At 37.3% G+C, this 18,133-nt stretch overlaps 1 protein-coding gene across 1 annotated transcript in view; it reads left to right on the top strand.

Annotated features, from left to right (window-relative positions):
• Positions 1-18,133, top strand: part of REXO5 (RNA exonuclease 5) — a 66,040-nt gene that overhangs the window by 7,898 nt on the left and 40,009 nt on the right. The window contains exons 2-7 of the mRNA XM_068969196.1: positions 506-618; positions 1,557-1,683; positions 2,804-2,900; positions 6,072-6,215; positions 16,434-16,522; positions 17,763-17,878. Coding sequence (XP_068825297.1) covers positions 506-618; positions 1,557-1,683; positions 2,804-2,900; positions 6,072-6,215; positions 16,434-16,522; positions 17,763-17,878 — 686 coding nt within the window. The remainder of the gene's footprint in view (positions 1-505; positions 619-1,556; positions 1,684-2,803; positions 2,901-6,071; positions 6,216-16,433; positions 16,523-17,762; positions 17,879-18,133) is intronic.

Raw genomic sequence — 18,133 nt, 5'->3', positions numbered from 1 at the left:
CTCCAGCCAAACCAAACTACGCATTTAGGCACAATGTTTCCTCCTACCTGGCTGACTCATTACTTTCAAGGTCCAGTTCCATTATTTTCATCTCAGTTATGCTGTCTCTAAAATTCTCCAACCCCCCAAGACAGTTAGTTTTAGCCTCTTTGCTCCTTTATCTTTAGAACAGCACCTATATCTTAAACAGGAATTACCTGTTTCTGCATTTTTTCACCCTGGTAGAATGGGCTTCTTAACAGCATATTTTATTCATCCTGCTATTACTAGCACATAACAAGCTAGGGATATCTATAATTAAGGTTCTGTATCAGTGTTTATTAAATATCTTAGTAATACTGTCATATCACAGGTTGTTTTAGACCTTCATTTCTAATTAATTAGAACCCTCCTTATGTTTATATTATGGTAAAATAATAAGAAACTAGAGTATTTTAAAATTTGCCTTGTTTTTGTTGCTATTGTTTATAATCATAATCTGTCATGCCTTGATTTACTTTTGCAGAAAGCTCGATTATCTACCATTTTATTTGCTGAAAACTGTGAAGTAACCCATGGCCAGCTATGTGAATTGCTGAAGTATGCAGTTCTGGGCAAATCCAGTTTTCCTAAACCCAGGTATGAGATGAACTTTAGATGGATATAGACCTGAGGTTTCAAATTTGTATCTAGGGAACCATATCTGCCTGACATTTTTTATTTGCCCACCCAGAATGTCCCAATTTTTTAAACAAAATTACCAACAATTTAAATTGGAAATTCCTTTGTAAAAATCCATATTTCTTGAAAAAATTCTGGCAACTGTCCCTATGAATATTGGCCTCTCATTTTAGATGTATACTTCAATGTCCCACCTGGCCTGCTTCCCTTATTTATATTATCTGTTTGGCTGCTATAGGTATTTTAGTTTATAACCTCTGATGGAGACCTGTTTGAAATAACATCATATATTAAGAATTCCAATCTTTTTTCTTCTTTACAAATCAAGGGCAAAGAGAATATGACTGTTCTGGTATCCTTAGTGCCATTATTAAATGTCTAATGAAAATTGTGTTTGTGTATGTGCCAATAGCGAGATTTTCAGATATATACTTCTGTCTGGTGGTTGGGTAGCTAAATACCTCAAAAACCCTCTCTGCATTAACAGATACTGCCATTGCTCTGTCACTTTATCTAAAACTGGCTTTCTTGAAGCCAGTCATGTGCTTATTACTTGCGTAGAAAGGATTGTAGAGCAGATTAGGATGTTGAAGGTACGCCTTTGTAAATTGAGCTTAATTAGTTCCAGTTTAAAATACATCTTAATAAGATTTTGGATTTGAATTCATTGTGTTTCACTTGGTATTCTACTTGATTTGAATGAAATAAATAATTACCTCAAGAGATCTTTGTTTAAATTCTGTGCTGTAATTGCTGTTCTTCATTTCCAGGCAGTCAATGAGCAGTGATAAACTCTGATAGATGTTGCTCAGTGCTTTTTTCACACTTCCCTTCTGAATGCCTGTAACTGACTTAAAAGTTTCAGTTTTAGCTGTATTGGTTTGATTTTTCAACAGCTGGTGCCAGCTTTTTCACCAAAACCACCTGAAAAATGTGGTGGTTTTTATACTGCAGGGATTGAGTCAGCTACACTTTTACAGGTTCTATTTGGAATTTGGATTTCTCCGAAAGGCATTCAAACATGTAAGTCAAGAAAACTTTTTATCTGGACTTGAGTCAGGTTCTCACACTTCGAGACTAGTGCATATATTTCAAATTGTGCTGCTTGGCAGCCTGATTGAACAAGAAGTAGAAGTTGTAGAAAGCTAAAAAGGCTACAGTTGATACCTTGTGTTGGGATTAGATTTGTCTCTGATTTTTTCTTTTGGTTATCTAGGCAAAATCTCAGATTGCAATCTATAGTTCCCAGGCCGTAATCTATAGTTCCCAGATTGTAGATGACATTGTCACATATTATTCGGGCATTGGTGTTTTTGAAAATTATGAAATTTATATAAAATCCATATTTCTTGGCCTCTCTTGACAATATCACAAGATTGAGTTCCCTTAAAACAGTATCTGGAGCTGAATAGCAGCTGTCTTCTTTAGAAAGGGCATGTACTCTTCATTTTCCCATAGCCTCCTCCATTCTTTATCAGACTGTTTCATCCATTTACCCTGGAGAGCATTTGAATTTGTTAGCCCTAACCTAATTCTCCTTGGGTCTTCATTTTCTTTTCTGCTTTAATTTGTTGAATACTACCTATGTGCTCAGCCCTTTATTACTCATACTTAGCATGCATCATCTTTAATTCTCAAAATAGTCTTATAAGAGATACTTTTTAAAATTCCCATTTTATTCATAAGGAAACTGAGTAATGCGTCCAGGTTACAGCTAGTAAGTGGTTGAGCTGGAATTTAAGCCCAGGTGAGCCTGAGGCTTGATCTCTCAATCATTGCTTTTCTGTGTCATTTTTACCTGGCATGTTATTCCACTAAAGTAATGCATATGAAAGTGCTTTGAAAAATAAAGGGTACTTTGCTTTTCTGAGTTACAAGTTTTTTAATGTTTGTTTCTTTAGTATAATGTGTAGTCATGGAAGCAAAGAAAATTGCTAGAGTAGGATAAATGGTATTTCACTTATTCAGTCCTTTTTACACATTAAGAAAACAGTTCTCATTTTACAATGCAAACAGTTAAGGTCCAGATTTTTCATAGCGCTGAGCTGAGTCTACATAGCATAGCACTGAGTCTAGACCTTTGACAGTTTGAAAGTTTAACTGCTTTCAAACATTTTTGTAAAAGCCTGTTATGTATTTTCAGAAATTCCGCTTGCCTCCCCCTTCATCTGATTTCCTAGCTGATATCATCGGGCTGCAAAAGAAACAAATAATTGGGAATCTGCCCAAAGCAATGGAAGGTATGATTATGACTCTGGTTTGATGATCTGCTCATATGGATATGCTTTGTTGTTCCTTAGTCACTAAGTCATGTCTGACTCTTTGCCTCTCCATAGACTGTAGCCCACCAGGCTCCTCTGTCCATGGATTTGTCAGGCAGGAATACTGGAGTGGGTTGCCATTTCCTTCTCTAGGGGGATCTTCCTGACCCAGGGATTGAACCCCCCGGTTCCTGCCACATCTGCAGGCAGATTCATTGCTGCTGAGCCACTGGGGAAGCCCTTGGATATGCTTACAAGTAGGTTTATCAGTCAAGTTTATTTTTGCAAACAACAAAACTCAATTCCAATTAAATTAAGCAGAAAAGCAATTTTGTGTGTGTGTGTGTGTGTTTAAGGAAAAAGAAAAGTATATTCCCTGGTTATCACTGACAGTAGATTCTTATGAATCACTGTGAATCATTTTTAAACTGTCCCTGGGTCTTTGTACACACAAGTGTACAAATGGGAAGGAAGATCTTACCTCTTACTAATGAGGGGATGCTCACTAATACTACTCACAATGGGGAATAGGCAAGTTTAGATGCTGGCCAGCTAAAGTATAAATATCCACAATAGCAGTGTTTTTCAGACTGGGTTGTGTCCCATTAGCAAGTTATAGCTGACCTTGTCTTTTGAGGGGCAAGGAGGTGAGTGATGGAATAGACCTTAACAGTTCATTGCAGATAGTAAGGTAAGTATTGTTCAATAATGCTTTTTGTATGTATATTCAGAAATCGTTTAAATTATTGAATAGTTGCACTGAGGGAACATGAAAAAGTGGTGAGGAAGAACCAATGATTCCTTTCCATATTCTCCATCACCGTTTCCTATTATCTTCTAGCTCAAAAGCATCTTACTTCCTATCTTTGCATTGTTTCCCTTTGCTTCTTTCTAACAGATGTCCATATCAGACCTGCAACTTCATTTAATTTAAAATCTACTATGTTTTGACATATTTGAGTGAATTACAGAGTAGTCATTATGAAATTCAAAACTCATGTAAAAGCATTGAGATGTAAAAGAAAGGATGTAATCTGAAAAAAGAAATTGATGTGACTGAAGAATATGGATTGTTGAGGGTGACTAGGGGTGGAGATGGAATAAGAGGGGATGTAGTAGTGAGAGATGAGGCTTAGAGGTAGGTTTAAATGTTTTGCAGGCTGTAAATGCCATGCTAAGAATTTTGGGTTTATTCTGTAAGCATTGAGGAACTAGAGGGTTATAGCTAATTCTCTGTCCTAAGGATTTTGCTTCAGTTTCCCAACCTAAATATCAAAGTCCAAGTTATAGTCCAAAGTCCATAGCACTTTGATCTTTCTTCATTTTAGTCTTTCTTTGAAATATTCATCTATTCTTCTCCAGTTTACCCACCTCTTCTGGGGATAACTCCCGCATCTTTAGCTTTGATGTCCCAAATTCCAGGCCTACATTTTCTCAGCTGCCTGCTGGATGTTGCTACCTGGATATTCCATTGTACCCTCAATCGTAGGATAATTAAAAGCATTTTTTTTTTCATCCTTAAATAATAGACTTCCACCTTCAAATCCTCTTTCCTGTTAGTGTTGTTTTTCTCTAAGATACCAGTCTTGAATTTTAGAATTTCTTTTATTTTGGCTCCCCATACCCAATCTGCATGACTCATTCCCTTTGCTATTAAGAATCTCTATTCAAATGTTACTTTATAAGAGACCTTCCCTGATTATAAAATATATGACATTGACCCTTTTCCTGCCCTAGCACTCCCTTTCCTCCTTTACCTTATCCTCACCTAATATATTATGTATTTGTTTATTGTATATCTTCTCAACTAGAATTTAGGAGAATTTGTTGATTTTGTTCATTGGGGAATCTACTGGGTAGAGCAATTCCAGGCATATAATAAGTACTCAGTAAATATTTTGTTGACTGAACTGAATTATTCTGTCACTATGCTTTATCAGTTTTCCTTCTGTAATGTTTCTTTTATCCTTTTTCTTCCATCCCTCCACCATCTTAATCCAGACTTTTTTTTTGCCAGAATTATTGCAAAGTCATTTTTCTCTCTACTACATTTTCTACATATCTTTGAGATTGGTCTTTCTTAAAGTAGTGTTTGGTTATGCCACTTCCCTTCTCAGGAGCTTTCTGTTGCTCCATAAGTCCAAACTCTTGAGCCTGATATTCATAGTGGTCTACAGTTCACTTTTCCCCTCTTCTTTCAACTTGTTTCTTATACTGCTCTTCTACAAAGATCTTTTTCCTCCCTGACTTGTTGTCATTACCTTACCAAGTTTGGTTTGTACATTTCTCTTACTTGGAATGCCCTCTTTTCTTATTTCTGATATTTTGGCTGTTTGGGTTGCCAGGACCAGATACCCATTTAGGCCACCTTAAGTGAGAGGATATTATTTGAAGGATGCCTATGGACTAGAAAGACATCAAGAATCTAAGTGCCTCTGGTGAAGACCTTTTCTTTATCCTTTTCATGGCATCTTAGCTTCTTTGTTTTCTGTTCTAACTAGTCTGTTCTCTGTATTTCTAGTTCAGTTTTGGAAGCAAGAAAGCTGATCAGCTTAGCTGATACCCTTATTCTTTTTGAGCATGGCAAGGAATACCAAATTACTGGTCAGTTTATAATTGGCTCCCTTTTTAGCCAGGTCCCCACTCTTAATCCAATCAGTAACTGCTGCTTCTTAAAGAACAGGCTTATGTTTGAGCAAGTGGTTAGGGGTGCAGTAGACTTATTAGGAGTGGCAGACACTGTAACAGACTAGTTTCAGTTCAGTTTAGTTGCTCAGTCATGTCTGAGTCTTAGCAACCCCATGGACTGCAGTATGCCAGGCTTCCCTGTCCATCATTAACAGGCTAGTTTAGTACAGCAAATATCTGAGTTCTGCCCTTTAAGACTAGACTCAGCTAGTCTTTTCCTCTCTTGAACCATTTCTGACTATCTCAGCCAGTGTATTCTCCCTTTCCCTTTTATAGCTTTTATTGTTACAACCCATTTGAGAGTTATTTTTGCTTTGTGCTTCTGTAAATACATTAGAATGCAAGCTCCTTTAAAGTTGGGATTGGGCCTTATAAACCTTTTGATCTATACATCATTAAAAGACATGTCCTCTGAGGTGTTATAAATATACTTTGTAACATATGTAATTGTCTTTGTTTCAGGGTCTTTACATTTTGCTAGCTCAAAAATTAGCATCAACTTGCAGAAAGACCCCATCATTCAAAAGTATGGCTCTAAGAAAGTGGGCTTGACTAGATGCCTTCTCACAAAGGAGGAAATGAAAACATATCACTTTCCATTACAAGGTTGGTATAGATTTTATCCTGTGTTGGCAACAATGGAAGAATATCTGTCAGTTTGTTTAAAAATATTACTGTTGAAAGTTTGTTTTTATGGACTGCTTTCCAAGTGACTTATTCCATCCTCTATTAAAGAGGAAATACTTTAAGTGCAATGTTGTGTAAAGTATAGGATGTATACTGTGACTGATTTTACGTAGTACATGAACATGACCTTAAATAACATTGAAATATTTTGTGGGAATAAAAAAATATTCCTTTTTTATTTTTCTTTCATTCCTTTTTAGTGTATTGAAGTCAATATGTCTTTAACATTTTAACACTTCTCTAGTACTTCTAATCTTCCTCCCACCCACCCCCACCTCCATTTTCTTTAATAAATAGGTCTAGGCTCAGAGCCTTGGTCAGTTATGTAGTAAGACTTTAATAAAAATTCTTTTATTTATTACCTCTTAATCACAGCAATAATGTTATAATTTCTAAAAAAAAAATAAAGCCCTATTGAGATATAATTAACCTATCATACAGTTCACCCATTTAAAGTATACAATTTCAATAGTTTTTAGTATGTTTGCAGAGTTCGTCAACTATTGCCACAATCAGTTTAGAATGCTTTCCTCACCCCAAAAGAAACCTTGTACTATCATTTCCTGCAATGCCCTTTAGCCCAAGGGAACTACTAGTTACTCTCTGTTAATAGATTTACCTATTGTGAATATAAATGGAATCACACAATATGTGGTCTTTTGTAACTGTTTTTTTTAGCTTAGCATAAAATTTTCATGGTTTATCCATGTTGTAGCATGTATTATTATGTCATTTATTTTCATTCTAATGATATTCCATGTATGTTTATACATTTTATTTATCCAGTCATCAGTTGATGACATTTGAGTTGTTTATACTTCGGGGCTGTTGTGAATAATGCTACATCCAGATGAAAGTTTTTGCATGGGTATATGTTTTCATTTTTCATAAGTATGTAGCAAAGGGTATATACCTACCAAATCCTATGGTAACTCTGTTTATCCTTTTAAGGAACTACCAGACTGTCTTTTTTTTTTTCCTTTTTTAAAAATTTAAAATAATTTACTCATTTATTTATTTTAATTGGAGGCTAATTACTTTACAATACTGTGGTGGTTTTTGCCAAACATCAACATGAATCAGCCATGGGTGAATATGTGTCCTCCCATCCTGAACCCCCCCACACACATCCCTCCCTACCCCATCACTCTGGGTTGACCCAGCTTCGAGTGCTATGCTTCATGCATCAAACTTGTACCGGTCATCTGTTTTACATATGGTAATATACATGTTTCAGTGTTATTCTCTCAAATTATCCCACACTCGCCTTCTCCCACATAGTCCAAATCTCTGTTCTTTATATCTGTGTCTCTTTTGCTGTCTTGCAGATAGGGTCATCATTACTGTCTTTATAAATCCCATATATATTCCATATAAATTACATATATACAGTGTTAGTATACTGTATTGGTGTTTCTGTTTCACTTCACTCCATATAATAGGCTCCAATTTCATCCACCTCATTAGAACTGACTCAAATGCATTCTTTTTTTATAGCTGAGTAATATTCCATTGTGTATATGTACCACAGCTTCCTTATCCATTCTCTGCCGATGGACATCTAGGTTGCTTCCATGTCCTAGCTATTGTAAACAGTGCTGCAGTGAACATTGGGGTACATGTGTTTCTTTCAATTCTGGTTTCTTTGGTATGTATGCCCAGCAGTGGAATTGTTGGGTCATATGGCAGTTCTGTTTCAAGTTTTTTAAAGGAATCTCCACACTGTTCTCCATAGTGGCTGTACTAGTTTGTATTCCCACCAACAGTGTAAAAAGGTTCCCTTTTCTCCACACCCTCTCCAGCATTTATTGTTTGTAGACTTTTTGATGGCAGCCATTCTGACCCACATAAGATGGTACCTCATTGTGGTTTTGATTTGCATTTCTCTAGTAACGAGTGATGTTAAAACACTCATTCATATTTTCATTTTTGTTAGCCATCTGTATGTCTTCTTTGGAGAAATGTCTGTTTAGTTCTTTGGCCCACTTTTTGATTGGGTCTTTTGTTTTTCTGGTATTGAGCTACATGAAATGCCTATATATTTTAAAGATTAATTCTTTGTCAGTTGTTTCATTTGCTGTTATTTTCTCCCATTCTGATGGCTGCCTTTTCACCTTGCCTATAGTTTCCTTCATTGTGCAAAAGCATTTAAGTTTAATTATGTCCCATTTGTTGTTTTTTGTTTTTATTTCCGTTACTCTGGGAGGTGGGTCATAGAGAATCTTGCTGTAATTTATGTCAGAGTGTTCTGCCTATGTTTTCCTCCAAGAGCTTTATAGTTTCTGGTCTTACATGAAGATCTTTAATCGATTTTGAATTTATTTTTGTGTATGGTGTTAGAAAGTGTTCTAGTTTCATTCATTTACATGTAGTTGACCAGTTTTCTCAGCACCACTTGTTAAAGAGATTGTGTTTTCTCCATTGTATGTTTTGCCTCCTTTGTCAAAGATAAGGTGTCCATAGGTGTGTGTCTTTGTGCCAGTACCATACTGTCTTGATGACTATAGTTTTGTAGTATAGTGTGAAGTCAGGCAGGTTGATTGCTCCCATTCCATTCTTCTTTCTCAAGGTTGCTTTGGCTATTTGAGGTTTTTTTGTGTTTACATACAAATTGTGAGATTATTTGTTTTGGTTCTGTGAAAAATACTGTTGGTAGCTTTATAGGGATTGAATTTAATCTATAGATTAATTCAGGTAGTATACTCATTTTCACTATATTGATTCTTCAATCCACAAACATGGTATTTCTCCATCTATTTGTGTCATCTTGGATTTCTTTCATCATTGTTTTATAGTTTTTTGTATATAGGTCTTTTGTTTCTTTAGGTAAATGTATTCCTAAGTATTTTATTCTTTTCATTGCAGTGGTGAATGGGATTGTTTCCTTAATTTCTCTTTTTGTTTCTTCATTGTTAGTGTATAGGAATGGAAGAGATTTCTCTGTGTTAATGTTATATCCTTCAACTTTACTATATCATTGATTAGCTCTAGTAATTTTCTGGTGGTGTCTTCAGGGTTTTCTATGTACAGGATTATGTCATCTGCAAAAGGTGAGTTTTACTTCTTTTCCATTCTGGATTCCTTTTATTTCTTTTTCTTCTCTGATTGCTGTGGCTAGGGCTTCCGAAACTATGTTAGATAGTAGTGGTGAAAGTGGTGAACAAGACTTGTCTTGTTCCTGATTTTAGAGGAAATGCTTTTAATTTTTTGCCATTAAGGATAACGTTTACTATGGGTTTGTCATATATGGCTTTTATTATGTTGAGGTATGTTCCTTCTATGCCTGCTTTCTGGAGAATTTTTATCATAAATGGGTGTTGAATTTTGCCAATGGCTTTCTCTACATCTATTGAGATAATCATATAGTTTTTATCTTTCATTTTGTTAATATGGTATATCACATTGACTGATTTGCAAATATTGACGAATCCTTGCATCTCTGGGATAAAGCCCACTTGGTCATGATGCGTGATCTTGTTAGTATGGTGTTGGATTCTGTTTGCTAGAATTTTGTTGAGGATTTTTGTATCTATGTTCATCAGTGGTATTGGGCTGTAGATTTCTTTTTCTGTGGCATCTTTGTCTGTTTTTGGTATTAGGGTGATGGTGGCCTCATAGAATGAATTTGGGAATTTACCTTGCTCTGCAATTGTCTGGAAGAGTTTGAGTAGGATAGGTTTTAGCACTTCTGTAATTTTTTGATGGAATTCACCTGTGAAGCCATCTGGTCCTGGGCTTTTGTTTGTTGGAAGATTTTTTATTACAGTTTTGATTTCCATGCTTGTGATGGTGGGTCTGTTAAGATTTCTCTTTCTTCCTGGTTCAGTTTTGGAAGGTTATACTTTTCTAAGAATTTGTCCATCTCTTCCAAGTTGTCCATTTTATTGGCATATAATTGTTCATGGTAGTCTCTTATGATCTTTTATATTTCTGTGTTGTCTGTTGTGATTCTTCATTTTCATTTCTAATTTTATTGATTTGATTCTTCTTTTTTTCTTGATGAGTCTGGCTAAGTTTGTCTATTTACCTTCTCAAAGAATCTGCTTTTAGTTTTGTTGATCTTTGCTATAGTCTCCTTTGTTTCTTTTTCATTTATTTCTGCTCTGATTATTATGATTTCTTTCCTTCTACTAACTTTGGGGTTCTTTTCTTCTTTTTCTAGTTGCTTTAGGTGTAAAGTTAGGTTGTTTATTTGATGTTTTTCTTCTTTTTTGAGGTAGGCTTGTATTGCTGTGAACCTTCCTCTTAGCACTGCTTTTACTGAATCCCATAGGTTTTGGGTTGTTGTGTTTTCATTTTCATTTGTTCCTATGCATATTTTGATTTCCTTTTTGATTTTTTTCCATGATCTGTTGGTATGCAAAAGTGTGTTGTTTAGCCTTCATATGTTTTTAAATAGTTTTTTCTTGTAGTTGACATCTAATCCTACTGCATTGTGATCAGAAAAGATGCTTGAAATGATTTCAATTTTTTAAAATTTACCAAGGCTAGATTTATGGCCCAGGATGTGATCTATCCTAGAGAATGTTCTGTTTGCACTTGAGAAAAAGGTCAAATTCATTATTTTGGGGTGAAATGCCTTATAGATATCAATTAGGTCTAACTGGTCTATTGTATCGTTTAAAGCTCGTGTTTCCTTGCTAATTTTGTTTGGTTGATCTATCCATAGGTGTGAATGGGGTAGTAAAGTCCCCCACTATTATTGTGTCACTGTTAATTTCCTATTTCATACTCATTACCATTTGCCTTATGTATTGAGGTGCCCCTATGTTGGTTGCATATATATTTATTATTGTTATATCTTCTTCTTGGATTGATCCTTTGATCATTATGTAGTGTCATTCTTTATCTCTTATCATGGTCTTTATTTCAAGGTCTGTTTTATCTGATATGAGTATTGCTACTCCTGCTTTCTTTTGGTCTCCATTTGTATGAAATAACTTTTTCCAGCCCTTCACTTTCAGTCTGTATGTGTCCCTTGGTTTGAGGTGGGTTTCTTGTAGACAGCATATATAAGGGGTCTTGTTTTTGTATCCATTTGGCCAGTCTTTTTCTTTTGTTGGAGCATTTAACCCATTTATATTTATCATAATTATTGATAAGTATGATCCCATTACCATTTGCTTTGTTGTTTGGGGTTCATTTTTATAAACCTTTTCTGTGTTTCCTGTCTAGAGAAGATACTTTAACATTTGTTGAAGAGCTGGTTTGGTGGTGCTGAATTCTCTCAGCTTTTGCTTGTCTGTAAAACTTTTGTTTTCTCCTTTATATCTGAATGAGATCCTTGCTGGGTAGAGTAATCTTGGTTGTAGGTTATTCTCTTTCATAACTATGTCCTGCTATTCACTTCTGGCCTTAAGAGTTACTATTGAAAGATCACCTGTTATCCTTACAGGATTCCTCTTGTGTGTTATTTGTTGCTTTTTCCCTTGCTGCTTTTAATATTTGCTGTTTGTGTTTGATCTTTGTTAGTTTGATTAATATGTGTCTTGGGGTGTTTCACCTTGGGTTTATCCTGTTTGGGACTCTCTGGGTTTTTTGGACTTGGGTGGCTATTTCCTTCCCCATTTTGGGAGGTTTTTTACTGTTATTGCCTCAAGTGTTTTCTTATGCCCTTTCTTTTTGTTTTCTTCTTCTGGGACACCTAGGATTCGAATGTTGGGGTGTTTAATATTGTCCCAGAGGTCTCTGAGGTTGTCATCATTTAATTCTTTTCTTTTTTCCTCTCTGCTTCATTTATTTCCACCATTCTATTTTCCACCTCACTTATCCTCTCTTCTGCCTCAGTTATTCTACTGTTCATTCCCTCCAGAGTGCTTTTAATCTCAGTTATTGCATTGTTCATTATTAATTGACTCTTCCTTATTTCTTCTAGGTCTTTGTTAAATATTTCTTGTATCTTCTCAATCCTTGTTCCTAGTCTACTTATCTGTAACTCCATTTTGTTTTCAAGATTTTGGATCATCTTTACTATCATTTTGAATTCTTTTTCAGGTAGACTCCCCATCTCCTCCCCTTTGGTTTGTCATGTTCCTTCACCTGCTGAATATTTCTCTGCATTTTTGTTCTGTTTAGATTATTGTGTTTGGGGTGCCCTTTCTGCAGGCTGGAAGTTTGTGGTTCCTCTTAATTGTGAAGTCTGCTCCCTGTGGATGGGGTTGGAATAGTGGCTTGTCAAGTTTTTTTTTGGTTTGGGGAACTTGCGTCTGGGTTCTGGTGGGTGGAGCTGGATCTCTTCTCTCTGGAGTGCAATGAAGTGTCCAGTAGTTAAAGAGTCAGACACGACTGAGCGACTGAACTGAACTGTACTGAATGGGTTTGGCATGGCTTTGGGCAGCTTGTCTTGTAATGTTCAGGGTTGTGTTCCTGTTTTTCTAGAGAATTAGTGTGGCGTGTCTTGGACTGGAACTTATTGGCTCTTGGTTGGAGCTTGGTTTCAGTGTAGTTGTGAAGACTTTTGGGTGAGCTCTTGTCTATTAATGTTCCCTGGAGTCAAGAGTTCTCTGATGTTCTAAAGTTTTGGAGTTAATGCTCCTGCCTCTGGCTTTCAGTCCTTCTCTTACTGTAGCCTTAAGACTTCTCCTTCCATACAGCACAGAAGATAAAACCCTTAGGTTAATGGCGAAACAATTCTCCATAGCCAGGGACACCAGGGAGATTCACAGAGTTATGTAGAGAAGAGAAGATGGAGGAAGGAGATAGAGTTGACCTCGAGTGAAAAATGGAGAGTCAAAGGGGAGAGAGCAATCAAGCCAGTAATCAAATCCCTAAATGAAAATGGATACTGAACACTAGATTCTTAAAGGTACAAAATTGCTAACAAATATCAAGAAGCAAAGATTAAAAACCTGGAATAGAGGTTAGACTCTTATAAGTACAATATAAAAAATTTAAAACAAAATCAATCACAAAATTAAAAAAAATAGAATTTGTTTTTAAAAACTAAGTTTTTTTTTGAAAGGTAATAGTAGGCTATAAAAATGAAAGTTAAAGGAGTAATAAAGAACTAAAATTTTTTTAAAAAATTAAGAAGCGATAATAGTAAAAATATATCTAGGAATTTCTATGGAGCTGTTATGAACAGTGTGGGGTCAGTTCAGTGTCAGATAGTCCCTTGTTCCAGCTTGTAGTTGTTCTGAAGTTCTATAGGTGCCCCTCAAATGTGCACAGTCTCAGTATTAACTGCCGAGTTTTAGTCTGAGGCACCTGTCACTTCCAGAGTGGTTCCTCCTTCTTTATTTTGCTTCCTCTGTTTGCAGATCTCTTCAGTGTATAATTTCCGCCCTGACACAGGGGTCAAAGGTGGCCACTTATTTAGGCTCACTTGTTCAGTTGTGTTGTGGGGAGGGAGGGACACTGCAAACAAATACTGCTGGCATGTGGGGAGGCTCATGGTGGATAGACCACACTGGGTTTGCCACAGCCCGAGGCGGCATGTACTTCCTGGGTCCACACTTCTCAGGCTCCAGGGTGCTCTGCAAGGGCGCTGTCCCAAGTGCGCCCTGCATTCCGTGCACTTCCCAGGTCTAAGCTGCTCAGGTTCTTGGATTCTCCACAGAGGGACAGACCCAGATGGGCTGTGTGTTTTGTGCCCTTCCAAGGTCCAAGCAGCTTATGTGAGACCTGGTGTTTGGCGACTACACTGTCCCAGGTGGGCTGTGTGTCTTATTCACCTCCCAGGTCCTGGCTGCTTGGTTTCCCAGGTGTGCAGTGAGAGCACAGTCCCAGATATGCCATGTGTCTCCTCTGGGGAGCTGATCTCAGGCTGCGATACTCCTGGCAGGTGTCAACTGTCGAGGATCCCAGGAAGACATGGTTAGCAACTGGGAGCCTGCTCAGTTTGTTGGAAGATGTTGTCTCTGGGGCCAAGATTGCAGCAGCCGTTTGCCTTCCAGCTCTGGCAGTCACATGCCTATCTTTCTGCCTTCAGGGAGGGAGAGCCCTATACAGCGGCCAGCTTGCTGTCCTTTGGTATTTTCTCAATCCTCTGTTATGTGAGTACACCAGGGGTCACCATGTGTTGTTAGAGCCTTTTGAGGGAAAGGTCTTTTTTTCTTGTCTCTGTGGAGCCCATGGTTTGGGTTGCTGTCTCACATTAGCTCCCTCAGATTGTCCTCAGGGCATTCAGGCCCGATCCTTGTCATGAGCCTCTATGCCACTTCTCCATCTCCACTTGTAGTTGCACATATTCTGTGGGTTTTTTTTTTTTTCTTCTCCTGGTTGTGTTGCCCTCTAAGATTCCAAAACTCCCCACAGACATGCCTGTGAAAGGGTTTCCTACTGTTTGGAAACTTCTCCTCCTTCATGACTCCCTCCCCAGGATGGGTCTCCATCCCTAAATCTTCTGTCTTAGATTTTGTCCTACCTCCTTTCAAAGAGATTGGACTGCCTTTGTGGGTGCCTGGTGTCCTTCACCAGCGTTCAGAAGTTGTTTTGTAGAAGTTGCTCAACATTCAAATGATCTTTTGATGAATTAGTTGGGGAGAAAGTGGTCTCCCCATCCTATTTCTCCTCTATCTTTGGACTGCCTCCCCCCAAACTGTTTTACAAGGCAGCAGCACCATTTTACATTCCCTCCAGCAATGTATAAGGTTTCCAATTTTTGCACATCCTTACCAACACTTGTTATACTCTTTTTGATTATACCCATCCTAGTGTGAATTAGTATCTCATTGTGATTTTGGTTCGTATTTCTCTGATGGCTGATGATATTCAGCATCTCATTATATGCTTATTGGCCATTTGTATATCTTTTCAGATCCTTTGTCCATTTTTTAATTGGGCTGTATTTTTTTATTACTGGAGATCTTTTTGTATTCTGGATACATAAATTTCCTCTTAAAATAGATTTACTTAAAGTAAAAAAGCTATTTGTAAGATGGAGTTAACAGTTCATATATCATAGGATTGCCATGAAGATTGAGTTAATGTACAGAAAATGCTTAGCATGGGGCACATAGTGCTTTAAAAGTTATTTTGTGGTATTATTGATACTAATACTACAGATATAAGGAGGTCAGCAAGTACCATGTCTCTAAGATTTGAGAATATTCCTTTTGGGTTAGACTGTTTTGATTCTTTTAATTGTAATCAGTTGGAAATTTCAAGGTACTGTGACATAGAAACTGGTCAAAGCTTTTCATACTCCCCTTAGTTTCTTGTCAGATAAAATCTAAATGTTACCTTTACTGTTTCAGCTTCTCTCTGAAGGTAGGAATCTTCAGTGATTCAGACACTTTTAGGCTTCTGAGATGAATGTGCCTGACTTATTCACTTAGGAAGGGGTATCCTAAGCCTATATCTGAGCCTCTGTAGGGAATTTTCAGGCTGGGAGTCTAGAAAATGCAGCACATTTCTAAAAAGAGATCTCAGAGAAATTTTAAGGGTGCTAGAGTGTATATGGTGAATGTTAGTTAAACTTTCGACCTTCAGTGAAATCCTTTCAGATCTCTGCTATGGTGGAATTTCATTCCTACTTTTTCTTGTTTTGTTTCAGTTCAGTTCAGTTCAGTTCAGTCACTCAGTCGTGTCCGACTCTTTGCGACCCCATGAATCGCAGCACGCCAGGCCTCCCTGTCCATCACCATCTCCCGGAGTTCACTCAGACTCATGTCCATCGAGTCCTTGATGCCATCCAGCCATCCCATCCTCTGTCGTCCCCTTCTCCTACTGCCCCCAATCCCTCCCAGCATCAGAGTCTTTTCCAATGAGTCAACTCTTCGCATGAGGTGGCCAAAGTACTGGAGTTTCAGATTCAGCAATACCACATACAGTCATTTGCATACTTTATTCATCCTCTGTTAGTGCATACATGGAAAAGGTCCCATGACTTTGGATTTAGGTACAATTTGTTATTGCTAATAAGGAGGAAAAAATTGTTACTTGGTAACTGCAAGGAAACCTAGGCCCTAGCATCCCCAATAACAGCAGCCTACATTATTCTCCCCAAATATAAAAATGAGTAGATGGATAAAAAATTAAGGACAGAAATTATCTCATTTAATCTTCATATTTCAGGTGTCTAATATAGAGAAATGCCCCACAAATGTGGAATCTCAGTTTTCCCTGAATAAATATAGGAGTGGTATTTACCATTTCTAGTTCTAAAGGTAAATGTTTTATTCCTTTTCCTCCTAGGTTTTCCTGACTCTGAAAACTTTGTACCTACCAAATGTAATGGTTCTGTAACAGACAACAGTCCTCTCTTTGGCCTTGACTGTGAAATGGTAAGTGCTACTTTTGATTTTCAACTGGAGTGTTGCACACTAGGGTCTAGTTGTCTTGATTGTGTTCAGTTCTAGCATTCAGTTTAAATAACTGAAAGTGGACCCATTTCATGACATTTTAGGAAAATTGAATCTTTGCTTCAGGATGAGGAATAAATATCACATAAGTTTTCTAACTAGTCAATCTAATTTTTGATTATTACTTGAAGTTGATTGCTTCTGTTTTTTTTTTTTTTTTTTTTTGCTGCACTGAGACTCTCTTGCTGTGTGCAGGCTTTCTCTAGTTGCAGTGAGTAGGGACTACTCTGTAGTTGCAGTTCAAGGGCTTCTTGTGGTGGCTTATCTTGTTGCAGAACATAGACTTTAGGGCACATGAGCTTCAGCAATTGGAGTTCTTGGGCTTAGTTACTCTGTAGCAGCATGTGGAATCTTCCCAGACCAGGGACCAAACCCATGTCCCCTGCATTGGCAGGTGAATTCTTAATCACTGGACTACCAGTTGAAGCCTGCTTCTGTCTTTTGCACAGGTTTTTTCATTGTTGCCTTGAAGACTTGCCGCAATTACCATTGATTTGACTTGGTTTTACACATTTAAGATTAGAAGAAGGATTTCCCTGCTTAAGCTTCCTTTATGTTTTACTTTGTCTAAACCTTCTTTCAAATGCTGTGTATTCCCTCTCACTTAGTGCTCAAGTAATAGTTTCTCAACTCTTTTAACAGTGGATAAGATCTAAGGATTTGGAGTCATATCAGGGTGTGTATCCTGGCCTTGCCTGTCTCCTTGGACAAACTAATTCCCTAATTCTCCCTCTGTGAAGTGAGGATAATGTTAGAGGCTATTTCATGGGGTTATTATGAGATGGTATATGAAACACCTAGTATTGGATTAGATAATAGTGCATGCTAATAAAAATTACTTTGTAGTGATACTTAGCATGATACTGGGTTGTAGTACACAGTAAGTGGTACAATTGTAATTGATAATATTGTTTCTGTCCCTCTTAAGCACATCCTTCCCAGAGAAATTGTACTGTGTTGGTTACCTATAACTATAATAATGTTCAGTAGTCTGCCTAGCTTTAATTTCATTCATATTGGATCTTTTAGTCAGCAAACAGCTGTACTGTTGTCTCAGGGACCCCAGCAGATTAGAATAGATGACAGCTGATATAGTCTTAAATAATGAGAGAAAGCAAGAGCTTCCACAGTTTAGCAGCCTAACTACATCCTAATCTTTCAGTGCCTTACATCCAAGGGAAGAGAACTAACACGTATCTCACTGGTTGCTGAAGGAGGCGGCTGTGTTATGGATGAACTTGTTAAACCTGACAATAAGATTGTGGACTACCTCACCAGGTATTTTTAACCCTGCTTCCAGCTCTCGATAGATGTCAGACTGGAGTGGAATGAGACTTACCAGGAATAGCTTGTAGCTTCTATTTAGTTAAGTGTTATCTACTTACTATCAAAGAAAAGGCTGGGGTACCACAACTGTAAATTTTAATACGGAAATTGTACAATATTGGTATATAATGCTCTTATCCTTCTTGCGCTCTAATTTTCCTATGACTTTAAGTTGCCAGAATATTATCTTCCTTGTCAGAATCTGAA

The sequence above is a fragment of the Capricornis sumatraensis genome, chromosome 3 (assembly GCF_032405125.1).
Source record: "Capricornis sumatraensis isolate serow.1 chromosome 3, serow.2, whole genome shotgun sequence".
Taxonomy (NCBI): Eukaryota; Metazoa; Chordata; class Mammalia; order Artiodactyla; family Bovidae; genus Capricornis; species Capricornis sumatraensis.
This window is presented reverse-complemented; position numbering and strand designations above follow the sequence as displayed.